We start from the raw sequence: 25402 nt of genomic DNA on the forward strand, positions 1-25402 counted from the left end.
GGGGGTCTCCCGCCAAGTGCGCAGAAAAGTGGGGGCTCGCGCCGCGCACGCCCGATTGAAGGTTGGCCCCTTGCGCGCGCAGGAACCGGAGGTGGGGGTGGGACTCGCTCCGCGCCGCGCGCTCAGGAACGGGGGTCTCACGCCGCGCGTGACGGCACGCCCTGCTCGCGCAAGAAGTGGGGGCTCGCGTCGCGCCCGGTTCGCATGAAGGGGCGGGGCTAGCGCCGCGGGCGCCCAGGGAAGGGCTCACCCCGCGCGCGCAGGAACCGGGGGGCTCACGTCGCACGAGGCGAGAGGCCCCGCGCGCGCAAGAAGGGTGGGTCTTGTTCCGCCCCGCGTGGTCAGGAAGGGGAGCTCGCGCCGCGCGTGCCTGGGGGAGGGCTGGCCCAGGCGCGCAGGAACCAGGGTGCTCGCGCGGCGCCGCGCGCGCAAAAAAGGGGGGGTGCTCGCGCCGCGTGCGCAGGGAGGGGGAGCTCGCGCCGCGCGCGCACGGGTAAGGGCTGGCCCCCCCATGCGCGCGCAGGAACAGAGGGGCTCGCGCCGCGCCGCGCGCGCATGGCGAGCCCGAGCAAAGGCTGGTCCCGCGCGCGCAAGAACTAGGGCGCTCACGCTGCGCCGCGCGCGCCGGGGGGAAGGGCTGGCCCTGCGCACACAAGAAGTGGAGACTCGCGTAGCGCCGCGTTTGCAGGAAGGGGCGGGGCTAGCGCCGCGCGCGCCCTGGGGAGGGCTGACCCCGCGCGCGCAGGAACCCGGCGCGCGCCCAGGAAGCGGGGGCTCGCGCCGCGCGTGCCGGAGGGGCCCCACCCGCGCGCTCAGGAAGGGGGGGGCTCGCGCCGCGCCGCGTGGGTAGGAACGGGTGGGGGGGGTATCGCGCCGCGCGCACCAAGGGTAGGGCTGGCCCGCGAGCGCAGGAACGAGGGGTTGTGTGTGTGTGTGTGTGTGTGTGTGTGGCCTGGCAAAGTAGTTTCCCCTTTCTTCAAAGGTTTGTTGATTTCAAGCAAAAGTCCTAGAAGTATTTTAATGCAAATCACGGCACAGTCACTGTTTATGAACTGGCAAAGAATCAAAATGAGGGATATCAGAGAACCAGACTGGTCAGATCTGGCAAGAGCGCGTGCTTTTTAGGGGAGATGAGTTAAGATGAGACAGCGGTGTTGGGGGCTCCGGGTTCTGGAGAATTAACCCCCACCCCCCGGAAGGCCTAATGAAGGGCGAGAAAGCGAACTTCCCCAACCCTAAGCTCTCCGCCCCTCACCTCTCCTCCTCGTTACCAAGCATCACCCTTGTGAGGCTTCGTGGCCTTCTGCGCTGCTCTCACCGAGCCTGGCGCCTTTTCTGCCAGCGCGGGGGGCGGGGATCGGGCGGGGGCCGCCGGGAGGCCCAGGGCACATGACCCCCCCTCCCCGCGACCCCGCGCCCAGCACATGACCCAGGCCGGCCGGCAGACCTGAGCTGCGCGCGTCTCCAGCACGACCCATGGCCTCCCAGCGCCTCGGCACCTTCTGCTGCCCCACGCGGGACGCCGCCACGCAGCTCGCGCTGGGCTTCCAGCCGCGAGCCTTCCACGCGCTGTGCATGGGCAGCGGCGCGCTCCGCCTGGCGCTCGGCCTCCTGCAGCTGCGGCCCGGGCGCCGGCCCGCGGGCCCCGGGATCGCCTCGGCCTCGCCGCCGACCTCGGCCCGCGGCCCCGCCTCCGTGCGCATCCTGCGCGCCGCCACCGCTTGCGACCTGCTCGGCTGCCTGGGTGAGCGCGCGACTCGCGCGGGTGGCGGGGGACCCGTCGGTGTGCGAGTGAGGAGGGCCCGGCCCGCGGGTGGGGACTCGGGCGTGCGTGGTTCAGGGCGCGGGGCCCCGACTATGAGTGGTTGTGGGCCCTTGCCCCGAGGGTGGGGACCCCTTCTTGGGAAGTGAGGACGCACGGCCGGGGACCCCTCCGTGTGTGGTTCAGGGCCCGCGCATAGTGCGCGGGTGGGTTCCCCTCCGTGCGGAGCTGAGCGCGCGCGGCCCGCGAGTAGGGCTCCCTCTGTTTGTGGGTGAAGACGTCGGGCCCCAAAGTAGGGACCCGTCTGTGCGTTTTTTCAGGGTGAGCCTCCGTGCGCGGTTGAGAGCCCGTGGGCCTCCGTGTGAGGTTGAGAGGGTGCGGCCCGCGAGTGGGGTCCCCTTAGTGGGAGTTGAGGGCGTGCGGCCCACGTGTGGGGACACTTCCGTATGCGGGTGAGGATGCCCGGTCTGCGAGTAGGGACCCGTCTGTGCATTTTCTACGGCGCGCGCATCGCGGGTGCAGACCCCTCCGTGCCCAGTTGAGGGCCCGCAGCCCTCGAGTGCGGAACTCTCCATGTGTGCTTGAGGGCGCATGGCCCACGGAGGGGACCACTGTGTGTGCAGTTGAGGGTGCACGGCCTGCACGTGGGGACCACTGCGAAGGCGGTTGAAGGCGCACGGCCCGCGGGTGGGAAGCCCTCCGCGCCCAGTTGAGGGCCCATGGCCTGCGAGTGGGGACCTCTCTGTGTGCAGCTGAGTACGCCTGGCCCGCGAGTAGTGACCCATCTGTGCGTTTTCAGGACGCGCGTACCGCCATGAGGACCCCTCCCTGTGCGACCCGCGAGGGGGGATCTCTCTGTGCCCAGTTGCGAGTGCGCGGCCCCCGAGTGGGGACTCCCTTCGTGGGAGTTGAGTGCGCCCAGCCCGCGGGTGCGGACCACTGCTTGCGCACTTGAAGGCACCCGGCCAGCGGGTGGGAACCCCTTCGTGCCCAGTTGAGGGCGTGCTGCCCGCGAATGGGGATCCCTCCCTGTGTGCTTGAGGGCGCGCTCCCCGTGAGTGGGGACCACTCGGTTCGCTGTTAAAGGTGCACGACCCGCGGGTGCAGACCCCTCAGTGGGTGGTTGAGGGCCTACAGCCCAGTGGTGGGGACCCCTCCGTGCCCAGTTGAGGGCCTGCGGCCCCCAAGTGGGGGTCTCTCTGTGCCCAGTTGAGAGCGTGCGGCCCGCGAGTGGGGACGCCCTTCATGGGAGTTGAGAGTGCACAGCCTTGTGGTGAGGACCACCACTCCGTGCAGGGTTGAGGGTGCACGGCCAACGGATGGGGAGCCCTTGGTGCCCAGTTGAGGGCGCGCGTACTGCGATGTCTGTGCCCAGCTGAGGGCCCACGAATGGGGACCCCTCCGTGCGCGGTTGAGGGCGGACGGCCCACGGGTAGGGGGTCCCTTCCGTGTGCTGGTGAGGACGTCCAGCCCATGAGGCCCCTTCCGTGTGTGCTTGAGGGTGCGCTGCAGGCGAGTGGGGACCCCTGCGTGCGCGGTTGAAGGCACACGGCCCATGGGTCTGCGAGTGGGGACCTCTCTGTGTCCAGTTGAGAGCTCGTGGCTCACGAGTGGGGACGCCCTTCATGGGAGTTGAGGGCGCACAGCCTTGTGGTGAGGACCACTCCGTGCGCAGTTGACGGTGCGTGGCCCGCTAATGGGATCCCTCTGTGTTTGAAGCCGCGCGGCCTGCGAGTGGGAACCACTGCATGAGCGGTTGAGAGCACACAGCCTTGTGGTGGGGACCACTGCATGCGCGGTGGAAGGCACACGGCCCGCGGGTGGGAAGCCCTCCGTGTATGCTTAAGGGCGCACTGCCCGAGAGTGGGGACGCCTCTGTGCGCGGTTAAGGGCTCACGGAACGCAGGTGCAGACCCCTCAGTGTGCGGTTGAGGGCGCACAGCCCAGTGGTGGGGACCACTGCGTGCGCAGTTAAGGGAGCACGGCACGCGGGTGGGGAACCCTCTGAATGCCAGTGAGGATGCCAGGCCCAAGAGTGGGGACCCATCTGTGTGTTTACCAGGGTGCGCGCAGCAGGGGTCGGGACCCCTGCATGCTCAGTTGAGGCCCGCGGCCCGCGAGTGGGGATACCTCCGTGTGTGCTTGAAGGCGCGCTGCCTGCGAGTGGGGACGCCTCGAGCGGGGATCTCTCCTTACGCGGTTGAGGGCACACGGCCCGCGGGTGGGAACCTCTCCATGCCCAGTTGAGGGCGCGGGGCCCGCGAGTGGGGACCCCCTTCTTGGGAGTTGAGGGAACGGCCCTCTACTGGGGAACCCTTAATGTGTGGGGAAGGACACCCGTCCCAGGGGGCCCCGCGAGCGCAAGAAGGGGGGACACCCGCCAGCGCCCAGGAATCAGGGGCTCGCGCCGCGCCGCGTGGGCAGGAAGGGGGGCTCGCGCCCCGCGTGCCAGGGGTCCCCAAGCGCACAGGAAGTGGGTGGCGGGGGGGCCTGGCGAGCGCAAGAAGAGGGGGGCTCGCGCCTCGCCCCGTGCCCAGGAATGGGGGTCTTGCGCCAAGCGTACTAGGGGTAGGGCTGGCCCACCAGCGCAGGAACCGGGGGACTTGGGCCGCACCGCGCGCGCGCCCAGCAAGTGGGGGCTCACTACGCGCGTGCCGGAGGGCCGCGCGCAAGAAGCGGGGCTCGCGCCGCAGTGCGAGCGCAGGAAGAGGGGGCTTGCGCCGCGCGTGCTGGGGGAGGGCTGGACCTGCGCGCGGGGAAAAGGGGGTCGGGAGATGCGGTGCTCGCGCCGCGCTCGCCGAAAAGAGGGGGCTCGCGCCTTGCGCGCCCAGGGAAGGGCTGGCCCCGCGCGCGCAGGAGGTGGAGGCTCGTGCCGCGCATGCCACGGGGTCCCACGCGCGCAAGAAGGGGAGCTCATGTCGCTCCGTGTGCTCAGGACGGGGCGGTGGGGGGGGCTCGCGCTGCGTGCACAGGAAAAAGGGAGTGCGCGCGCAGGAAACGTGGGGTTGGCGCCGCGCCGCGCGCAGTAAAGTAGGGGCTCGCGCCGCGCCCCGCGCAGGAAAGTAGGGGCTCGCGCCACACGGGCCGGGGAAAGGGCTGGCGCCGCGAGATCAGGAACGGGGTGGGGAGGGGCTTGCGCCCCACCTCTGAGCAGGAAGTGGGGGCTCGCGCAGCGCCGCGCGCGCAGGAAAGGAGGGACTAGCACCGCGCGGGTGCGTAGGAAGGGACGGGGCTAGTGCCGCGCGTGCTCAGGGGAGGGCTGACCCCGCGGCTGCAGGAATTGGGGGGGCGTCGCGCCGTAGCGCGCGCTCAGAAAGTGGGGACTCGCGCCTCGCGTGCCGGGTGACCCCGCACGCGCAAGAAGGGGGGCTCGCGCCGCGCCGCGTGGGTAGGAAGGGGGGGGCTCGCGCCACGCCACCTGAGCAGGAACGAGGGGGCTTCCGCCGCCCGTGCCTGGGAGAGGGCTGGCCCGCGTGCGCAGGAAAGGAGTGGTCGCGCCATGCGCGCAGGAACCGGGGTGCTCGCGCCGTGGCCTGTGCACAGGAAGTGGGGGGCTCGCGCCGCGCCCGCCCAGGGAAGAGCTTGCCCCGCACGCGCGCAGGAACCGGGGGGCTCGCGCCGTGCCGTGGGCACAGGAAAGGAGGGGCTCGGGCCGCGCGCGCCGGGGGGAAGGCTGGCCCCGCGTGCTCAGGAACGTGGCGGGGGGGGGCTAACGCCCCGCCGCGCGCATTGCAAGTGGGGTCTCGCGCCGCCCGTGACGGGAGGCCCGGCACGCGCAAGAACTGGGGGCTCGCGTCGCGCCGCGTGGTCAGGAATGGGGGACTTGCGCCGCGCGTGCTGAGGGAGGGCGGGACCTGCGCGCGGAGGAAAGGGGGTTGAGGAGTGCGGTGCTCGCGCCGCGCTCGCAGAAAAGGGGGGGCTCGCGCCGCCTGCACTCGGGGCAGGGCTGGCCCCGCGCGCGCAGGAAGTGGAGGCTCGTGCCGCGCGTGCCAGTGGGCCGCACGCGCGCAAGAAGCGGAGCTCATGTTGCTCCATGTGCGCAGGACGGGGGGGTGGGGTGGGGGGTGGCTAGCGCAGCGCCCGCAGGATGAGCGCAGGAAAGGTGGGGCTCGCGCCGCGCTCCGCGCAGGAAAGTAGGCGCTCGCGCCGCGCGGGCCGGGGAAAGGGCTGGCGCCGCGAGATCAGGAACGGAGTGGAGGGGGCTTGCGCCCCACCTCGTGCGCAGCAAGTGGGCGCTCGCGCCGCGCTCGCAAGAAAGGAGGGACTCGCACCGCGGGCGTGCGTAGGAAGGGACGGGGCTAGTGCCGCGCGTGCCCAGGAGAGGGCTGACCCCGCGGGTGCAGAAATCGTGGGGGTCGCGCCGCAGCGCGCTCTCAGGAAGTGGGGACTCGCGTCGCGCGTGCCAGGGGACCCCCTCGCACAAGAAAGGGGGCTCGCGCAGCGCCGCGTGGTCAGGAAGGGGGGCTCGCGCCGCGCGTGCCGGGGGAAGGGATGGTTCGCGCACGCAGGAAAGAGGGTGCCCTGCGCACGGGAAATGGGAGGCTCGCGCCGCGCTCGCCCAGGCAATGGCTGGCCCCGCACGCGCTCAGGAATTGGGGGGGGAGCTCGCGCCGCCCGCGCCGAGGGGAGGGCTGGCCCCGCGTGCTCAGGAACGCGGGGTTGGGGGGCTCGCGCCCCGCCGCGCGCACAGCAAGGGGGGGTCTCGCGCCGCCCGTGACGGGAGGCCCAGCGCGCGCAAGAATAGGCGGCTCGCGTCGCGCCACGTGGTCAGGAATGGGGGGCTTGCGCCGCGCGAGCCTGGGGGAGGGCTGCCCCGCGTGCTCAGGAAAGGGGTGCTCCTGCCAGGTGCGCAGGAAGTGCGGGGCTCGCGCCGTGAGCGCTTACAGGAGAGGGCTGATACCGCGCGCAGGAAGTGGCTCGCGCCGCGGGTGGCGAGGGGCCCCGCGCGCGCAAGGGAGAGCTCTCGCCCTGCCGCGTGGGCAGAAAAGGGAGGTCTCGCCACGCGCGTGCCGGGGGAGGGCTGGCGCCCCGATGCGCGCGCAGGAACGGGGGTGCTTGCGCCGCCTGGACAGGAAGGGGGTTGGCTCGCGCCTTGAGTGCCGGGGGGAGGGCTGATCCCGGACACGCAGGAACCGGGGGGCTGGCCCCGCGCGCGCTCTTGCAGGAAGTGGAGGCTCGTGCCGCGCGTGCCAAGGGGCCCCACGCGCGCAAGAAGGGGAGCTCCAGTCGCACCGTGTGCGCAGGAAGGGGGAGGGAGAAGGGTCGCGCTGCGCGCGCAGTAACAGGGGAGTGCGCGCGCAGTAAACACGGGACTCGCGCCGCGCCGCGCGCAGGAAAGCAGGGGCTCGCGCCGCGCGGGCCGGGTAAAGGGCTGGCGCCGGGAGATCAGGAACGGCGTGGGGGGGCTTGCGCCCCACCACATGCGCAAGAAAGGAGGGACTCGCACCGCGGGTGAGTACGAAGGTACGGGGCTAGCGCCGCGCGTGCCCAGGGCAGGGCTGACCGCGCGGGTGCAGGAATGGGGGAGGGGTTGCGCCGCAGCGCGCGCTCAGGAAGTGGGACTCGCGCCGCGCGTGCCGGGGGACCCCGCGCGCGCAAGAACGGGGGCTCGCGCCGCGCCGCGTGGGCAGGAAGGGGGGGACTCGAGCCACGTCGCATGGGCAGCAACGAAGGGGCTTCCGCCGCGCGTACCTGGGGGAGGGCTGGCCCACGTGCGCAGGAAATGGGTGGTCGCGCCGCGCGTGCACAGGAGAGGGCTGATAGAGCGCGCCCAGGAACTGGGGGGGGGGGGTGCGGGCTTCAGACAGTCAATTCAGTCGCTCAGTCGTGTCTTTGCGACCCCGTGGACTGCAGCACACCAGGCCTCCTGTCCAACACCAACTCCCGGAGCTTGCTCAAACTCATGTCCATCAAGTCGGTGATGCCAACCAACCATCTCATTCTCTGTCCTCTTCTCCTCCTGCCCTCAATCTTTCCCAGGATCGAGTACCGCAGGTAGGGACCCCTCCGTGCCCAGTTGAGGGCGCATGGCCCGCGGGTGGGGACCTGTGTGTGCGTTTTTCAGGGCACGCGTACTTCGGGTCAGGATTCCTCTGTGCGCGGTTGAGGGCGCGTGGCCAGTGAGTGTGGATCTCTCCTTACGCGGTTGAGGGCACACGGCTGGCGGGTGGGAACCCCTCCATGCTCAGCGGAGGGCGCGGGGCCCGCGAGTGGGGACCCTCTTCTTGGAAGTTGAGGAAACACGGCCCTCGACTGGGGAACCCTTCGTGTGCGGGGAAGGACACCCGTCCCAGGGGACCCCGCGTTCGAGCGCAAGAAGGGGTGACTCCCGCCACGCGCCCAGGAATCAGGGGCTCGCGCTGCGCCGCGTGGTTAGGAAGGGGGGCTCGCTCCGCGCTTGCTGGGGGAGGGATGGCCCGCGCACGCAGGAAAGGGGGTGCTCGCGCCATGCGCGCAGGAACCGGGGTGCTCGCGCCGTGCCCTGCGCACAGGAAATGGGGGGCTCGCGCTGCGCCCGCCCAGGGAAGGGCTGGCCCCGCACGCGCGCAGGAACCGGGCGGTGCGCACAGGAAAGGTGGGGCTCGAGCCGGGTGCGCTGAGGGGAGGGCTGGCCCCGCGTGCCTAGGAACGCGGGGTGTGGGGGGGACTCGCGCTCCGCCGCGCGCACAGCAAGTGGGGTCTCGCGCGGCCGGTGACGGGAGGCCCGGCGCGCGCAAGCAGTGGGGGCTCGCGTCGCGCCTCGTGGGCAGGAATGGGGGGCTTGCGCCGCGTGTGCCTGAGGGAGGGCTGGCTCGCGTGCGCAGGAAAGGGGTGCTCCCTCCAGGTACGCAGGGAGTGCGGGGCTCGCGCCGCTCGCGCACAGGAGAGGGCTGATAGCGCGCGCAGGAAGTGGGGGCTCGCGCCGCGGGTGGCGAGGGGCCCCGCGCGCGCAAGAAGGGAGGGCTCTCGCCCTGCCCCGTGGGCAGAAAAGGGGGGTCTCGCGCCGCGCGTGCCGGGGGAGGGCTCGCCGACACGTGCAGGAACGAGGGTGCTAACACCCCGCCGCGCGCGCAGGAACGGGGGGGGGGGGTGCTTGCGCCGCCTGGGCAGGAAGGAAGAGGCTCGCGCCGCGAGTGCCGGGGGGAGGGCTGATCCCGGGCGTGCAGGAACCGGGAAGCTCGCGCCGCGCCTGCCGGGGAACCTGGCGCACACAGGAACGGGGTTGGGGGTGGCTCGTGCCACGCGCATCCGAGAGAGGGCTGCTCCCTCGCGCGCGGGGTGGGGTCTCGTGCACCTCCGGGTCAGGGGGCGGGGCGCGCTATGGCTGCTGCGAGCTTTCCGGAGGGTGGGAGGGGCAGGTAGAGGCACGCGCACCGGGATGAGAGGGCCTGGGGCTGAGGCGCACTTGGGACCTCCCGCCGCCCCCGGGGAGTAGGGAGCTGCGGACTACGGCTGCGGCTCGCGGTGACCTGGGGCGGCGCGGAGATGAGGGGCGCTCCCCGTGGGACCAGACGTCCGGCTGGGGCGGCGGCTCGAGGCCCAGCCCTTCCCCAGGTCCAGACAACAGGCACGGCAGGTGAGGCGGCGGGAGACCCCGTGTTGGCGCGCGGGGCTGCCCGGCACCCCGGCCTTTGTTCGCGCAGATCCCTGGAGGCCGGCGACCGCCCAGGTGAGGCCAGAAGCGCTCGGGAGTCCCCGCAGCGGTCCCGCGCCCGCCCGCCCGCCGGTCCCCTGTGCTCCCAGCGCCGGGCCCGGGATGCCGGGTCCCCGGAGCTCTCTGCGCGCGCCCCCGCGGCGTGACCAAAACGCTGGCTGTCAGGAGGTGCTCGGAAGTCCGGCGGTAGGAGAAGGGGACTTGATCGCCCACGGGGGCTACCCGTGCACCGTCAGATTGTCCCATGCGGCGCGCAGCCCAAATGCGGAATGGCCTCTGTTGGCGCTCCTGTACTTACCGCTCAGCGATGCTTTGCGCTCAAACCCTGCTCTCACTTTGGCACAAGTGTGCCACGCGGACGTCAGCCGATATACTACTGTTCTGTAGCTGGGCGCTGGTGAATACCTGATCCCTCCAAGAAGCTTCAGCCAGGTGTTGGTGCAGGAAGAAGGTGGCAAGGTCAAAGCAGGAGAGCACAGAACTGACTGTCAGAGGTCCTGGCAGGTCCCAGAGGAGGACCTGCCAGGTCCTGCATCTCAACAGGATTCCCAGTGTCTTTAGGGGTCACGAGCGGGATTTGCATTCTCCGGCTCTGTGGCATCTTCTACAGACAACTGGGGAAAGAGGTCCTGGCCAGGTGGACAGGGGTTACCGCCCCGTGAAGGACTCCGAGCTTCAGTGTCCACAAGGCCCCCAGTTAGAAGTATGAAGCGACTTTTCCTCTGTAAAGGGAGACTCCAGGAGGGCGCCTGTAAGAAGCAGGCTCTGGTGTCCTTTGGCTGTGGCCGGCCCATTCCAGTGCACAGAACTAAATACACGCACGTGGTGGATGGTATCCGTGTTCTCATCCTGGTTGGGACAGTATGCTATATCATTTCGCTAGATGTTCCCATTGGGAGAGGTGAGGCACGGCGCACAAAGGAGGCCCCTGGGTTATTTCTTACAAGTACACGAAAATCTACAACTGTCTCCAAAAGCAAAGTTTAAGAAGTTGCTCATGTAGGAATGCCATGGCAGTCCAGTGGTGAGGACTCCGTGATTCCACTGAGGGGAGTAAGCATTTGATGCTTGGTTCTGGGTGGGGAAGTAAGATCCCAGCTGATGAGGAGCAGCTAAGCCCATGTGTGCCACAACTACTGAGCCCGGGTACCACAGCTACTGACCCCAGGCGCCACAACTAGAGAGTCCAGGCACCGCACTAAACAATTCCAAGTGCAATAACTAAGGCCTGACACAGCCAAATTAAAAAAAAATAAAAATTTTTAAGTGCACGGATCAATCGAAGGCTTCCCAAGTGGCACTAGTGATAAAGAACTGGCCTGACAAAGCAGGAGACGCAAGAGACACGGGTTTCATCCCTAGGTATGGACGATCCCCTGGAGGAGGGCATGGCAACCTGCTCCAGTGTTCTTGCCTGGAGAATCCCATGGACAGAGGAGCCTGGTGGGCTCCAGTCCATGGGATCAAAAAGAATTGGACAAGACTGAGTGAGTAAGCACATGATCAACCAAAAGATGAAAGACCATATAAATGCATCTACAGTTTTTGGATGTGCCCTATCCCAACACGGGGCTTCCCTTGTGGCTCAGCTGGTAAAGAATTCTGCAGTGGAGGAGACCTGGGTTCGATCCCGGGGTTGGGAGGATCCCCTGGAGAAAGGAAAGGCTACCCACTCCAGTATTCTGGCCTGGAGAATCCAACGGACTGTACAGTCCATAGGGTCACAAAGAGTCGGACACGACTTTCACTTTCCCGACACAGTGCTTCTCCCCTCCCCCACCCACTGGTCACCCCCAGCCCCAACTCTCACCCCCAAAGGTGGTGTTGACCGAAATCTCAATGTAAGCCTTAGATTTTTACCTAAGGCTGAAATTCAGGCCACTCGGTTCACTAAAGCATGAAATCCTTGTCTCCATAAATCACAGGAGCAGTGGTCTATCACAGTTACTGTTCATGGTCTGATCACCCATCTGCCATTCAGAGGGGTTATACTATCATTCTTTGAACTCAGGGGTAATTTTACTTTCATCCTCACTAAACATCATGCTGCTGAGTTGTTATTTTTTAATCTTCACATAAGGCATCCCTTCCAACTTCAGTCAGTCACTCAGTTCAGTCACTCAGTCATGTCTTTGCAACCCCATGGACTGCAGCACGCCAGGCTTCCCTGTCCATCACCAACTCCAGAGCTTGCTCAAACTCATGTCCATCCAGTCAGTGATGCCATCCAACCATCTCATCCTCTGTCGTCCCCTTCTCCTCCCACCCTCAATCTTTCCCAGCAGCAGGGACCTTTCCAATGAGTCAGTTCTATGCATCAGGAGGAGCTTCAGCTTCAGCATCGATCCTTCCAATGAATATTCAGGACTGATTTCCTTTAGGATGGACTGGTTGGATGTCCTTGCAGTCCAAGGGACTCTCAAGAGTCTTCTCCAACACCACAGTTCGAAAGCATCATGTGATGTGAAAAGCTGACTCATTGGAAAAGACCCTGATGCTGGGAAAGATTGAGGGCGGGAGGAGAAGGGGATGACAGAGGATGAGATGGTTGGATGGCATCACTGACTCGATGGACATGAGTTTGAGCAAACTCCGGGAGGTAGTGAAGGACAGGGAAGCCTGGCGTGCTGCAGTCCATGGGGTTGCAAAGAGTCGGACATGCCTTAGTGACTGAACAACAGCAATGTAGATTTTGTTCTTCTGGAAAGGCAGAGCACATTTATTCTGTGGATTTTCTCACTATTTTTGGACATTCATCTTCATTACTCGGGACACGGGTGTACCCTTCTGGACCTTCTGAGCATCCAAACATAGGCATTTGATAGCCTCAGGAATGTGTGTGCCACCTTGTCAAGTCTAATGCTTATTTCCTGTGACAGAGCAGAGATAAGTGAAATAAAGTGGTCCTGCTTTCACTTACCAGCAAGCAGTGCACAGATCAACAAGGCGAACTGAACCAACTTGTAGAGATTTATGTCTGTATGTGGTAGTCCCCCACTTGCGTCTGCTTCTTTGGAACCCCATGGACTGTAGCCCACCAGGCTCCTCTGTCCATGGGACTCTCAAGGCAAGAAAACTGGAGTGGGTTGCCATTCCCTTCTCCAGGGGATCTTCCCTATACAGTGATCGAACCTGGGTCTCCTGCACTGGCAGGCATATTCTTTACTGTCTGAGCCACCAGGGAAGAGATTTAATCAGTAGCTAATCATTAAATAAAGCACAGGTTATTTTAGTTTTTTTATTCTAACAGATGTATAACTATAAAATGTAATGGAGGATGGAGTTCCAGAATTTTGCTTGTACTTTTAAAATTATAGGGTCAAGTACCTTTCAGTTCGTAAGCTCAAGCGTGCTGAAACAACTTTTTTATGTTTTTTTTTTTTTAAGTATCTATTTATTTTGGTTGTGCTACATCTTAGTTGCAGCAGGCAGGATCTAGTTCCTTGACCAGGGATCGAACCCAGCCTCCCTGCATTGGAAGCATGGAATCTTAGCCACTGGACTTCCAGGGAAGTCCCTAATTGGGTACTTTTTTTAAAAAGGCCGTTTTAACGATTTCCTACCTGATTCACAGTGTATCCGAGTTGGAGTCTCTATGAGACAGACTGGGAGAGGGTGGGTCAAAATCAGGGAGCAGAGGTAGACATGACAGTTAGAGGTAAATTTTGACACAACGACTTTGCCTTTACCATGGCCTTCAGTAGAGAACCCACCTGCCAATGCAGGCGTGGGTTTGATCCCTGGGTTGGGAAGATCCCTTGGAGGAGGGCACAGCAACCCACTCCAGTATTGTTGCCTAGGAAATCCCATGGACAGAGGAGCCTGGCCGGCTACAGTCTATGGGGTCGCAAAGAGTGGGATACGACTGAAATGACTTAGCACATACCGATGTTTGTCTCCTTATTCTTGAAGGATAATTTCTTTACAGAATTTTGATGTTTTCTGTCAAACCTCAACATGAATCAGCCATAGGTATACATATATTCCTTCCCCTTTGAACCTCCCTCCATCTCCCTCCCCATCCCACCTCTCTGCTGCTGCTGCTAAGTCGCTTCAGTCGTGGCCGACTCTGTGCGACCCCATAGATGACAGCCCACCAGGCTCCTCCGTCCCTGGGATTCTCCAGGCAAGAACACTGGAGTGGGTTGCCATTCCCTTCTCCAGGTCCCACTCTTAGATGCTGCTGCTGCTGCTGCTAAGTCACTTCAGTTGTGTCTGACTCTGTGCGACCCCATAGACGGCAGCCCACCAGGCTCCCCCGTCCCTGGAATTCTCCAGGCAAGAACACTGGAGTGGGTTGCCATTTCCTTCTCCAGTGCATGAAAATGAAAAGGGAAAGTGAAGTCGCTCAGTCATGTCTGACTCTCAGCGACCCCATGGACTGCAGCCCACCAGGCTCCTCTGTCCATGGGATTTTTCCAGGCAAGAGTACTGGGGTGCCATTGCCTTCTCCGTCCCACCTCTCTAGGTGGATAGAGAGCCCCTGTTTAAATTTCCTGAGCCATACAGCAAGTTCCAGTTGGCTGTCTATTTTACATATGGTAATATAAGTTTCCATGTTATTCTCTCCATACATCTCACACTCTCCTCCCCTCTCCCCATGTCCAAAGTCTATTCTCTATGTCTGTTTCTCCATTGTTGCCCTGTAAATAAATTCTTCAGTACCATTTTTCTAGATTGCATATACATGTGTGTTAAAATACAATATTTATCTTTCTTATTCTGACTCACTTCACTCTGTATAAGAGGTTCTAGGTTCATCCACCTCATCAGAACTGACTCAAATGCGACCCTTTATATGGCTGAGTAATATTCCATTGTGTATATGTACCACAACTTCTTTATCCATTCATCTGCCGATGGACATCGAGCTTGCTTCCATGTTCTAGGTATTGTAAATAGTGCTGCAATGAACAATGGGGTATGTGTGTCTCTTTCAATTTTGGTTTCCCCAGGGTACATGCCTAGAAGTGGGATTGCTGGACTATATGGTGGTTTTATTCCTATTCACTTGATTTTTTTTTTATTCCTATTCTGTCACCTTATTCTTGATTTCTACAAGCTGTCATTATAAACTCTGGAATTTAGCTGCAGAGTTTGGATAAATCTGAGTGCGGCACAACCCCTCTCATCTCACTGGGATTTCACCCTGGATCTTGTGATCAGTTGGAAGATTTAGGGATCTCTAGAGGAGAGGCACTCAGCCTGCCTCTCCCTTTGCCTGGTGGTGGTTTGGTCGCTCAGTCATGTCTGACTCCAAAGAGTCCATGGACCATAGAGCCTGTCCGGTTCCTCTGTCCGTGGAATTCTCCAGGCAAGAATACTGGAGTGGGTTGCCATTTCCTTCTCCCTGTGCCTGGCACCCTACTATCTGTGGATCCTGTCTTTGGAGTCTGCATCCTAGGGCCCAGGGCTTTTAGCTGCAAGAAAAGCAGCCATGGCAGCTGAGAAACAGTAACTACCATTTATGGAGAGTCCACTGTGTGGAAAGCATGTTATTTCGGGTGGACTTTGGTCCCTCCGTGGACTTCCTCAGGACATGCACCAGCCCATTTTCAGAGGAAGACACTGCAGTGTGCGGGGGTTAAATAACGTGCCTGAGGCCACAAGCCCAGCTCCCCCTGAAGGGTTCCTGCTCACGTACACTTACCTGAACCAGCGACAGCTCTGATACCACATGACACTTCTCAGAATTTATTTCCAGGGCAGCAGTGGAGAAACAGACATAGAGAATAGACTTGTGGACATGGGGAGAGGGGAGGAGAGGGTGAGATGTATGGAGAGAGTAACATGGAAACTTACATCACCATATGTAAAACAGAGAGCCAACAAACAGGAATCTGTCGTGTGGCTGGGGAAACTCAAACAGGGGTCTCTGTCAACCTAGAGGGTTGGGATGGGTAGGGAGATGGGAGGGAGATTCAAAACGAGGGGATATATGTATACCTACGGCTGATTCATGTTGAGGTTTGACAGAAAACATCAAAGTTCTGTAAAACAATTATCCTTCAGTAAAAAAAAATTAAATTAAAAATAAATAATAACAGCCAGTGAGCGGACTGCCTTCTATAAGATGCCTAGGGTCTTGACCACTTGTGAGATTCCCTTGATCTTCAAAGGCCAGCGCCAAACAGGAAGGAGGTGGAGACCTCCAATGGGGAACCTCTGCCTGTACAAATTGTTAGGTAGTTAGAATAGGAAAAAGGAATCCAGAATGGCGGTGGCTAAAAGACAAGGAAGGGAAAAGCCCATGAAAATAGAACAAAAGAATGTCCGGAGTGAGGACCTCAGGGAGAACAAGCAGCCCTCCTGGCTCGCCCAGTTTACAGACGGCAGACCCAGCAGGGGAGGAGAAAAAAACATAAAATGAGGACCCCAAATTGGGCTGGGGGCCTCTCTTTGCGTCTTTTGGGTCAGCAAGCCCTCACCTCTCATGGATGTATTTTCCTTTACTTTCTCAACAAAACAGAGCTGTAACATGGAGGTGTACCACTGGTCCGTCACTTCAGATTTTTGTTGTGACGAGACAGAACCAAGGAAATGACAAACTCCCCTGATGGAATGCATTCTCACTTAGGTCTGCAGGACTTCCAATTCCTTTACCTTCGGGACATGCCCTGTAAGATGTTCTATTTCTGGGGACTTCCGCAGTGGCCTAGAGGTTAAGAATCTGCCTGACAATGCAGGGGCCATGGCTTCGATCACAGGGCCAGCAAGAGCCCACATGCTGCAGAGTGACTAAGCCTGAGCATCATAGCTGCTGAGCCTGAGGGCCCTAGAGTTCCTGCTCCAAAAACACCGCACCCCACACCTCTCCTGGCTGGTCCCCGCTTGCTGCACCTAGAGAAAGCCCAAGAGCAGTAACGGAGACACCAGCACACTCAAAAAATATATATAAATAAATTTTAAGAATATTATATCTGCGAAGCGCCAAGTATCATGTTCAAAACCGGAAGGGACTAAATACATGATTGGGCTTCCCTGGTGGCCCAGTTAAGAATCCGCCTGTCACGTGGGAGACCTGGGTTCCATCCCTGGATTGGGAGGATCTCCTGGTGGAGGGCATGGCAACCCATTCCAGTATTCTGGCCTGGAGAATCCCCATGGACACAGGAGTCTGGCGGGCTACAGTCCATGGGGGTCGCAAAGAGTCAGACACCACTGAGCGACTAAGCACCCACAGAAAGTATATGATGATTAAAAAAATATACACACACAGGTATATAAAGCAAAATCTAACTATGCAGATCAGAAGTCCTTAAAAAAGACAGAGTACTTAGTGGAAACTACTATTGCAAAAATTTTTGTTGATTTTTTTTTTTGGCTACACTCTGTGGCTCCTGGGATCACAGTTCCCTGACTTGGGGTTGAAAGCACCAAGTCCTAACCAATGGACTGCCAGGGAAGTCCCAAGCATTTTTGTATTTTAAAGTACATTTTTAGAAAGCCATTGGTTATTTTTCAGTGTTTTGTTTTTTTTTTAATAAGGTAGCCAATGAACATTTATTTCTTGAGCCCTTTTTACTTGTCCAGCAGCACCAGGGAGGGCTTGCAAAGCAATTTAAAGGATGCTGGAAATATGAAACATTCACTCTGGCCATAAAGAAAACGTCATTAGCTGCCATGAAACAATGAGGGTACAATTACGTGCAAAATGGGTTTTACCTGCAAAAGGTTCAGCAGCAGAGAGATCCAAGTAGAGAAGAGAAGAAAAAAGAAATAAATAGGCCTCTTGTGTTTCCTTCTCGCCCACTTTTTTTTTTCTTTCTGAAGTGTTTGAAAACGTATCCTGGAGGGAGTGACTGAGCTCTTATGCTGCTGGCTGAGAGGTTCAGGGAGGGACCCCAGGGGCAAAGAAAGGATTGTGCTCTATGGGGAGGCTGCAAGCGTCAGGACTTGGTGGCGGCCTAACACATGAGCACAAAGTTCATTTTGAATCTGTTTCTCGAGTCTCCATACCCGCCTCTCCTAGGGGCTGGTGTATATCCCGAGGGTTGGAGGCCATCAGAAACAACTTCCCGGGTTTTCGGCTGAAGCTAGCTGAGTTCAGGGGCTCCTGAATGGAATTTCGGGCAGACGCACAGCTGAAGGGAGGCAATTATGAGTTTCATTCAGGCGGGTGAAATCTGAGATGCTTTCCGGATACTGTCTTACCTTTCCTAGGGCTATTGTAACAAAGTACCATCAACCAGTGAAGACCTATTCTTTCCCTTCCGGAGGTGTGAAATCTGGAATCAGGGTGTCAGCAGAGGGACTTCCCTGGCAGTCCAGTGGCTAACACTCTGTACCCCAGTGCAGGGGGCCCAGGTTCGATCCCTGGTCAGGGAACCAAGATCCCACATGCCGCAACCAAGAGCTGGCACAGCCAAATGAAGAATCACCCGCTCCGGTATTCTTGCCTGGGAGATCCCATGGACAGAGGAGCCTGGCGGGCTGCAGTCCATGGGGTCGCGCAGAGTCAGACACGACTTAGCATGCACACGTACATTTTTTAAAAAGGTGTCAGTGGGCCCATAACGTGTCTGGAGGCGCGGGCAGAGACTCTGTTCCTCGCCCCTTTGACATTCTGATGGCTGCACGTGCTTCTTGTGATTGCCCTAAAGCCCCACCTAAAGAATCAACTATCACTTCTGCATCTCAAAACCCTTAGTTAAATCACATCTGCAAAGACTTTTTTTTTTCCAAATAGGTAACCTTGACAGGCTTCCCGGGATCCGGACCTGTCATCTTTGGGGAACATTTAGTCAGCTTACTGGAGAAATGGAAACCACTCATAGGCATCCTGGACAATGAAGGGGACTTTGCCGGTTAGTTTGGAAGAAGCCTGGCTAAAGCCCCACAGCTGATTTCCATGGCTGCCCCTTGCGAGGAGCAGCAGACAGGCTAACAATCTGCTGACCTCGGGTGGTGCTTGCAGAAGCCTAGTTCCCAACCTTCAGCCAAGGGAGGACTAACCCCCCAGGGAAGCCCTCACATAAAGATTTGGCATGTCTCAGTCGCTCAGTCATGTCCCACTCTTTGCAACCCCACGGGCCGTGGCCCACCAGGCTCCTCTGTCCAGGGAATTCTCCAGGCAAGAACACTGGACTGGCTTGCCATTTCCTTCTCCAAGATCTGGGATACCTACCAGGAGGAGACCTAGATAGACATTTCTCCAAAGAAGACATCCAGATGGCCAACAGGCCACATGAAAAGACGCTCAACATCACCAATAAAAGGAAATGCAAATAGAAACCACCAAGGGGTATTGCGTCACACCAGTGAGAATGGCTATTATTAAAAAGTCTGCCGATAATAAATGCTGGAGAAGGGGTGGGGAAAAACGGAACCTTCCTACACTGTTGGTGGGGATGTAAATTGGTGCAGTTACTATGGAGGACAGTGTGGAGGTTCCTTAAAAACTGAAAACAGAGTTACTGTATGATCCTGCAATCCCATTCCTGGGCATATATCCAGAGAAGAACATGACTCAAAAAGATACATGTAGCCCAAACTTCACAGCAGCAGTATTTAGAATGGCCAGGATGAGGAAGCAACCTAGAAGTCCATCAACAGATGAATGGATAAGGAAAATGTATGAAGTAGCCCCCAGCCTGGACCACGGTCACCACCCCATGAGTGACCCTCAGCTGAGATCAGGGCCTGGAAATCACAGCGCTGGCCAGGGGGCGGGCTTGAGGCTCCTGAGAGCACACGAGCTCTGACGCCCACTTGGCACCCTTACCTTCATCCCTAGTATTATATTTGGGAACGTCTTTTTCAAATCTTGCACGCCTTCTGGGATCCAACCTGCTCGTAACTTGAGGATAGTTCTGCCAATGAAATTGCAGGATGAAAACTGCAGGAAGCAACACCGGTGTCATCGAGACGGTTCTAGTGGAAACCAACGCAAGCGATTTCAAAGCTGCAAAAAAAGCTTCCACGTGTTAGATTTCAGCGAGATAACCTCAAATGTACTGCTTTGCCCAAAGGCAGAATGAAATTTCTGCTCCTTCGGTGTGATATCACTTGGGTGATTATGCAATAAATACCTTTCTAGCTTCAGATGCTACATTTTAAGGGGAAAACAAAAACAGTGAGTGCATGTTCAGTCAGTAAGTGGTGTCACACTCTTTGGGACCGCAGGGACTGTAGCTCACCAGGCTTCTCTGTCCATGGGATTCTCCAGGCAAGAATACTGGAGTGGGTTGCCTTTTCTTCTCCAGGGGATCTTCCCGATCCAGGGATTGAAGCTGCTTCTGCTGCAGGCAGATTCTTTACCACTGGGCCACTTGGGAAGCCAAAGAAACCAATAGAGATACTTGTAAGAGATTCTTAGATGGGACTTCCCTGGTGGTCCAGTGGTTAAGACTCCATGCGACAATGCGGGGGGCACAGCTTTGATCACTGCTCAGGGGAACTGAAGGGCACAGCAACCCACTCCAGTATTGTTGCCTGGAGCATCCCATGGACAGAGGAGCCTGGCGGGCTACAGTCCATGAGATCGCAAGGAGTCGGACACGACTCAAGAGACTTAGCACGCACACACAGGGTAACTATGATCACACATGCTATGCAGCACAACCAAAAGATAAAAAAATAAAGACACTTGTCCCCACCAAAAATTTGTAACAAGGGATTCTTAAAAAAAAAAAAACGGTTGTTAGAGAAGGCATGGTGAACTTGAAAATCTAACAAGCGCTCTGGACAATGCTGAGTCTGGTTCATTTGAGAGCACATTGTTAGAACCAGGGAATAAAATGACAGGAGAATCCAGATAGTGGAGGAGAGTCCAGATACCTTTATACCACAATAAAGTTTATCCCTGGGTCAAGAAGATCCCCTGGAGAAGGAAATGGCAACCCCACTCCAGTAGTCTTGCCTGGAGAATCCCACGGACAGAGAAGTCTGGCGAGCTACAGTCCATGGGGTCACAAAGAATTGCGACTTAGCGCAGACACACAAAGTTTACCCTTTCCCTCCTTCTCACTCCCAGCACAGTCAGAGCCACACACACACACACACACACACAGCAAAAGGGACCGGTCATCTGTGCATCCTTAAGGCTGAGATAGTTCAAGGGCTTCACAGGAAGAAGGACGCTGAAACGGAAGCCTCTGCTTCTTTGGTATTCAAGGGCTACTGCTGGAAATTGCTTCACTAGTGCTGGCCAAAACATTTGTTTCAACTGAGTCTATGTGACCCACCTTCAAGGAACATAGAAGTATTTGACTAGCAGTAGAAATAACTGGAAGTGACGGAGGCCCACTGCTGAAAGGTGGTGGAATTTTTACTGCAACGGAGAGATTTCTTCCATGCACACAAAGCATGTTTGTAAAAGTTTGAAAGGTTGTCATTCCTAACCTCTGCACAGTCAGACTTGTAGAAAGCCTGCAGGAACTATCATGTGATTGGCCTTTAAAGTAATACAGTTTCCAGCATTTCAGGATAATTTTAGACTGGGACTTACTTGGTCCAGTGGTTCAGACTCTGTGAGTCCACTGCAGGGGGCAGGGTTGCCTTGCAGAGAAACTAAGATCTCAGGGAGACTAAGATTCCGCATGCCCTGTAGCGTGTGGCGGTCTCTTTTTGTAAATAAAGCTTTATTGGTACCATGCCTCATCCAGTCACTTACCTGCTGCCAGTGATGACTCTGGGGCTCCCAGGGCAGTGTCAGGTAACTGCCATAGAGACCATGTAGCTTGCAAAGTCTAAAATATTTACTATCTGGCCTCTTCAGAATAGGGCTTCCATGGTGGCTCAGCCGGTAAACAATCCGCCTGCAATGCAGGAGACCTGGGTTCGATATCTGGGTTGGGAAGACCCCCTGGAGAAGGGAAAGGCTACCCACTCCAGTACTCTGGCCTGGAGAATTCCATGGACTGTATAGTCCACAGGGTCGCAAAGAGCCGGACACGACTGAGTGACTTTCACTTTTCTCTTCAGAATAAAGTTTCCTGACCCCTTGATAGACTAAAGTGCTGTCACGAGTTTGAGAGACCAGGGTTATGGACATGGTTCACTGTGGATGTTCAGCCAAGGGCATCCCGATGAGACCAAAGACTCAAAGGGAAGAGCCACCACATTCAAACCATTGGCTCCCTCAGGGGGCGGACTGACGCACACTTTGTCTTGTGAGTGCCTTTCGGTCCCTCTGAGATGGAGTTGCTGCTCTGGTCTGTATATCAGACACATGTTTCCACCATGTGTGCAACCAGCTGCACGTAAATTTGTGTCATCTGCAAACACGAGTTCTCACCACAAGCCAAGCCCTTGAGGTTCGTGTGGATTTCCTATCGCCTGCTCACGGCCGCTTCCGTAAGCAATGAAGCAGTCATATCAAAAGTAGCAAGAGTTTGTGGTTAGTGAGCAGACTGCCTTTTTGTTAGATATCTGAGATCTGACTTCAGAGCACATTCCAGAAACAGTCATCTCACTTTACTATGTTATTATACTGTGCCACAGAAAGAAACATAACATTTAAAGGAAGTTTGAAATATGGAACGTGTGTATATGTGTCAATGGACACGAGTTTGAGTAAACTCCGGGAGTTGGTGATGGACAGGGAGGCCTGGCGTGCTGCAGTCCATGGGGTAGCAAAGAGTTGGACACGACTGAGTGACCGAACTGAACTGATATATGTGTCCATCCTGTAGACCTCCCTGTGGGGCCCTACACCAAGGTCACAGGTGTGGAACCCTTGGACCAAGGTCACAGGATAAAAATCTCTGGAACTGATCAAGTCCTATAGCAACTGTTGCCCTGAGCCTCCAGATCTAAACTGGCCAGTTCCCTGACTCCATATGAGCTAAAATACCCACTTTGTTATCCACCCGATAGCATCCTAGGGGCTTCCCAGGTGGCAACTGAAGTAAAGAAACTGCTTGCCAATGCATGAGACATAAGAGACTCGGGTTCGATCCCTGGGTCGGGAAGATCCCCTGGAGGAGGGCATGGCAACCCACTCCAGTATTCTTGCCTGGAGAATCCCAGGGACAGAGGAGCCTGGCGGGCTACATACCATAGGATGGCAAAAAGAGTTAGACAGGACAGAAGTGACTTAGCATACATGGCATCCTAACCAGTCACCTAATGCCACCCTTCGAGTAGCAATTTTCTGTCTTGAGGCTATAAAAATGGGCTGCTAGCCCATCAAAGGGGTCGGCTCTCCCTTGAGCAGGCCCCCTGTTCTAACAGCGTCTCCCACTCTGATAAACTCTGCTCTCCTCTCATTCTGCCTCATCTCTGGAAACTTTTCCAACCGGTGCACGGACCACGACACTCCCCCCAACACACGCTTCCTTGAAAGTGCGGTGACCTTCAGATGCCATCACGTCTGAGACCACCCGCAACCTGCCTCCAGCCTCTCAAAAGTGGGCTTCTTGTTGCTTCAAGATGCTGAGTCGCAGAGAGTGCTTCAGTCGGTCTGACCCCTTTGCGGACACTCACGTTGACGGGGCGGTGAAACTCCTATTCCCCGCTGGAGCTTACGGAGTGACCTGCCTGGATTGAAGTCTCAGCTGTACGACCTCTGTGAGCTTGGACATGTCACATGTCTTCTGCTGCCTTGGACAGAAACTAGAGATAAAAAGATGAGCCACCAGGATGGGGGCTGCGAGTTAAGCAAGACTTGACGTTGTCCAGTGCAGCCAACTCACAGAAGGCAGTCGGATAAGGATACTCGCGTTAGCTTGGTTTCCTTCTTTGTCTCTGGACACAAACCCCCCCTCTCCTTCCAGCCTGGTCTCATCTTTTTGCTGGCTGAGAGCTAGAGCTCAAGACTTAGTCTGTTTGCTGCAGCATTGAATGTTCTGCTGACCGTTCTCTTAGGCACTGTTTCTCAAGCCACCCATTTCTGCTGTTTCTTCAGAGCAAAGACTGGGATTCCTACAGGAAGCCAAGTCAGGTGAAGTTAATTCCCCACAAAAACCACAGGTCAGACTCTTTGGCTCCTAAGTCTCAGTCGCTCAGTCATAGTCTGACTCTTTGTGACCCCATAGACTGTAGCCCACCAGGCTCCTCTGTCCACCCAATTCTCCAGGCAAGAATCTTGGAGTGGCTAGCCGCTGTTCCCTTCTCCAGGGGATCTTCCCGACCTCTGATGGAACCCTGGTCTCCTGCATTGTGGGCAAATTCTGTACCATCTGAGCCACTAACCCCAGATTCAAAACCCATCCATTGTGTGGAATATTTGCAGAGCGATTGAATTCTCCCCTAGGGGCGGGCGGCGGGGCGGGGGCAGAGACAGAAAAGGAGTTGAATGCCAAGATGTAACCCACGGCAACACTTTTTTTTTTATCCTCTTAAAGCTCTGTAGGCAACCTTGAGCAGTCTTGTTAGTGCTGGAGGACACTGGGCAGAAGCAGAGACTGAAATGTAGTGACGCTGTTGCACGGATCCGCCCCCGGAAACTTTGGCATCAGGGCAAATGAACAGATGCTGCATTTTCATCTTTTAAGTCACGTTCCACACACGATCTCCCAAAAGAATGTTCTGCTTTCCAGGAGCCAAGGAAACAGAAGATCAACTGTTCCAAACAGGTACTGAGATCTCCGCTCTCTGAAGGAATCAGGGTTTGGGGAATAGTTCTATGATGCTTTGTCCTGTGTTTACAAGCAAGTGCCTACTCTCCAACAGGGTTAAGGTTCCCACAGCATCAGTATGTGTTCTGACTTCTATCAGAGCAGCTGCCCCTGCTTCCAGACAAGCCAGCCTGGATCTTTCTGAAGTGGCCGTGTCTGCAGCTCCTGGTTAGAGGCCCTGCTTCCCTCTCGCAGTGACCTCCCTTCTGCCTTCCACACCAACAGAAGCCCAGTCCTGTGGTTTTCCAGGAGGAAGGCTGAGGAGCTGAGGCCAAACTCTGTCTTACTTAAAACTGCAAAGCTGCTGGTGGAAATGGAGATGAGCTGCTGGCGCGGGAGAAGGTGGAGGAAATGGATACAGACGCCTTACCTCTGGTTGGGAAAATTCTGAGAAGGCATGTTTACTGCTGGGAGGAGGTCAAAGAATATCTGCTCCTGGCTGCAAATGGGCCTGTTACATTTCCTGATGATAAGTATGATGGAGCAGGTCTTTTTCTTTTTTTTAAAGTTTTGGTTAGTAAAGAATCTGCCTGCAATGCGGGAGACCTGGGTTCGACCCCTGGGTTGGGAAGATCCCCTGGAGAAGGGAAAAGCTACCCACTCCAGTATTCTGGCCTAGAGAATTCTATGGATTGCATAGTCCATGGGGTCCCAAAGAGTCGTATACAACTGAGCGACTTTCACTTTCACTTTTAGTAAAGCCATAACTTAGATGGGGCTCTTATATTTTCAACCTTGAAGAGTTTGGTTTTTTAAGTCCACTCAGTATATTACCAATAGTACTAATATCATTTTGAAACTTTTATGTGTATAGAATTCAGCATGATTTTCAATGTTTAATGCAATTCCTCTAAAAATTAAAGCAGTCGCGCTTCCCTGGTGGCTCACACGGTAAAGAATCCACCTGCAATTCAACTGACCTGGGTTCAATCCTTGGGTCCGGAAGATCCCCTGGAGGAAGGCATGGCAACCCACTCCAGTATTCTTTCCTGGAGAATCCCCATGGACAGAGGAACCTGGCGGGCTACAGTCCACGGGGTCGCAAAGACTGGAATACGAATGAGCGACTAACACACTTTAAGAAAATCTGAATAAACTTGAACATATTTCTTTTTTCCTAAACAGAGTTACTCTTGAAAGCTAATATACAATATGAAAAATCTAATCCTACATCGTTGAGATGAGTAAAAATGGAGCGGACCTGAAGGTGTGTGTGTGTGTAGTCTGGCAAAATAGTTTCCCCTTTCCTCAAAGGTTTATTGATTTCAAGCAAAAGTCCTAGCTCTGTCGGGGGTGATTTCCGTGACGGAGAGGGGCCCTAGAAAAGCAGTATTTTAGTGCAAATCACGGCACAGTCACAGTTTATGAACTGGCAACGGATCAAAATGAGGGATGTCAGAGACCCAGACTGGTCAGATCTGGCAAGAGCGCGTGCTTTCTAGGGCA

At 57.4% G+C, this 25402-nt stretch overlaps 1 protein-coding gene across 1 annotated transcript; it reads left to right on the top strand.

Annotated features, from left to right (window-relative positions):
* The first annotated feature begins 1415 nt into the window (after positions 1-1415).
* Positions 1416-25158, top strand: LOC145537049 (G-protein coupled receptor 143-like). Its single transcript, XM_081567525.1, has 3 exons — positions 1416-1744; positions 23684-23914; positions 24012-25158. The coding sequence occupies exons 1-2, from the start codon at positions 1477-1479 to the stop codon at positions 23689-23691; spliced, it is 276 nt and encodes a 91-aa protein (XP_081423651.1). The 5' UTR covers positions 1416-1476; the 3' UTR covers positions 23692-23914; positions 24012-25158.
* The last annotated feature ends 244 nt before the right edge of the window (positions 25159-25402 follow it).

Source organism: Giraffa tippelskirchi, chromosome X, assembly GCF_054371585.1.
Source record: "Giraffa tippelskirchi isolate mGirTip1 chromosome X, T2T-mGirTip1v1.2.pri, whole genome shotgun sequence".
Classification (NCBI taxonomy): Eukaryota; Metazoa; Chordata; class Mammalia; order Artiodactyla; family Giraffidae; genus Giraffa; species Giraffa tippelskirchi.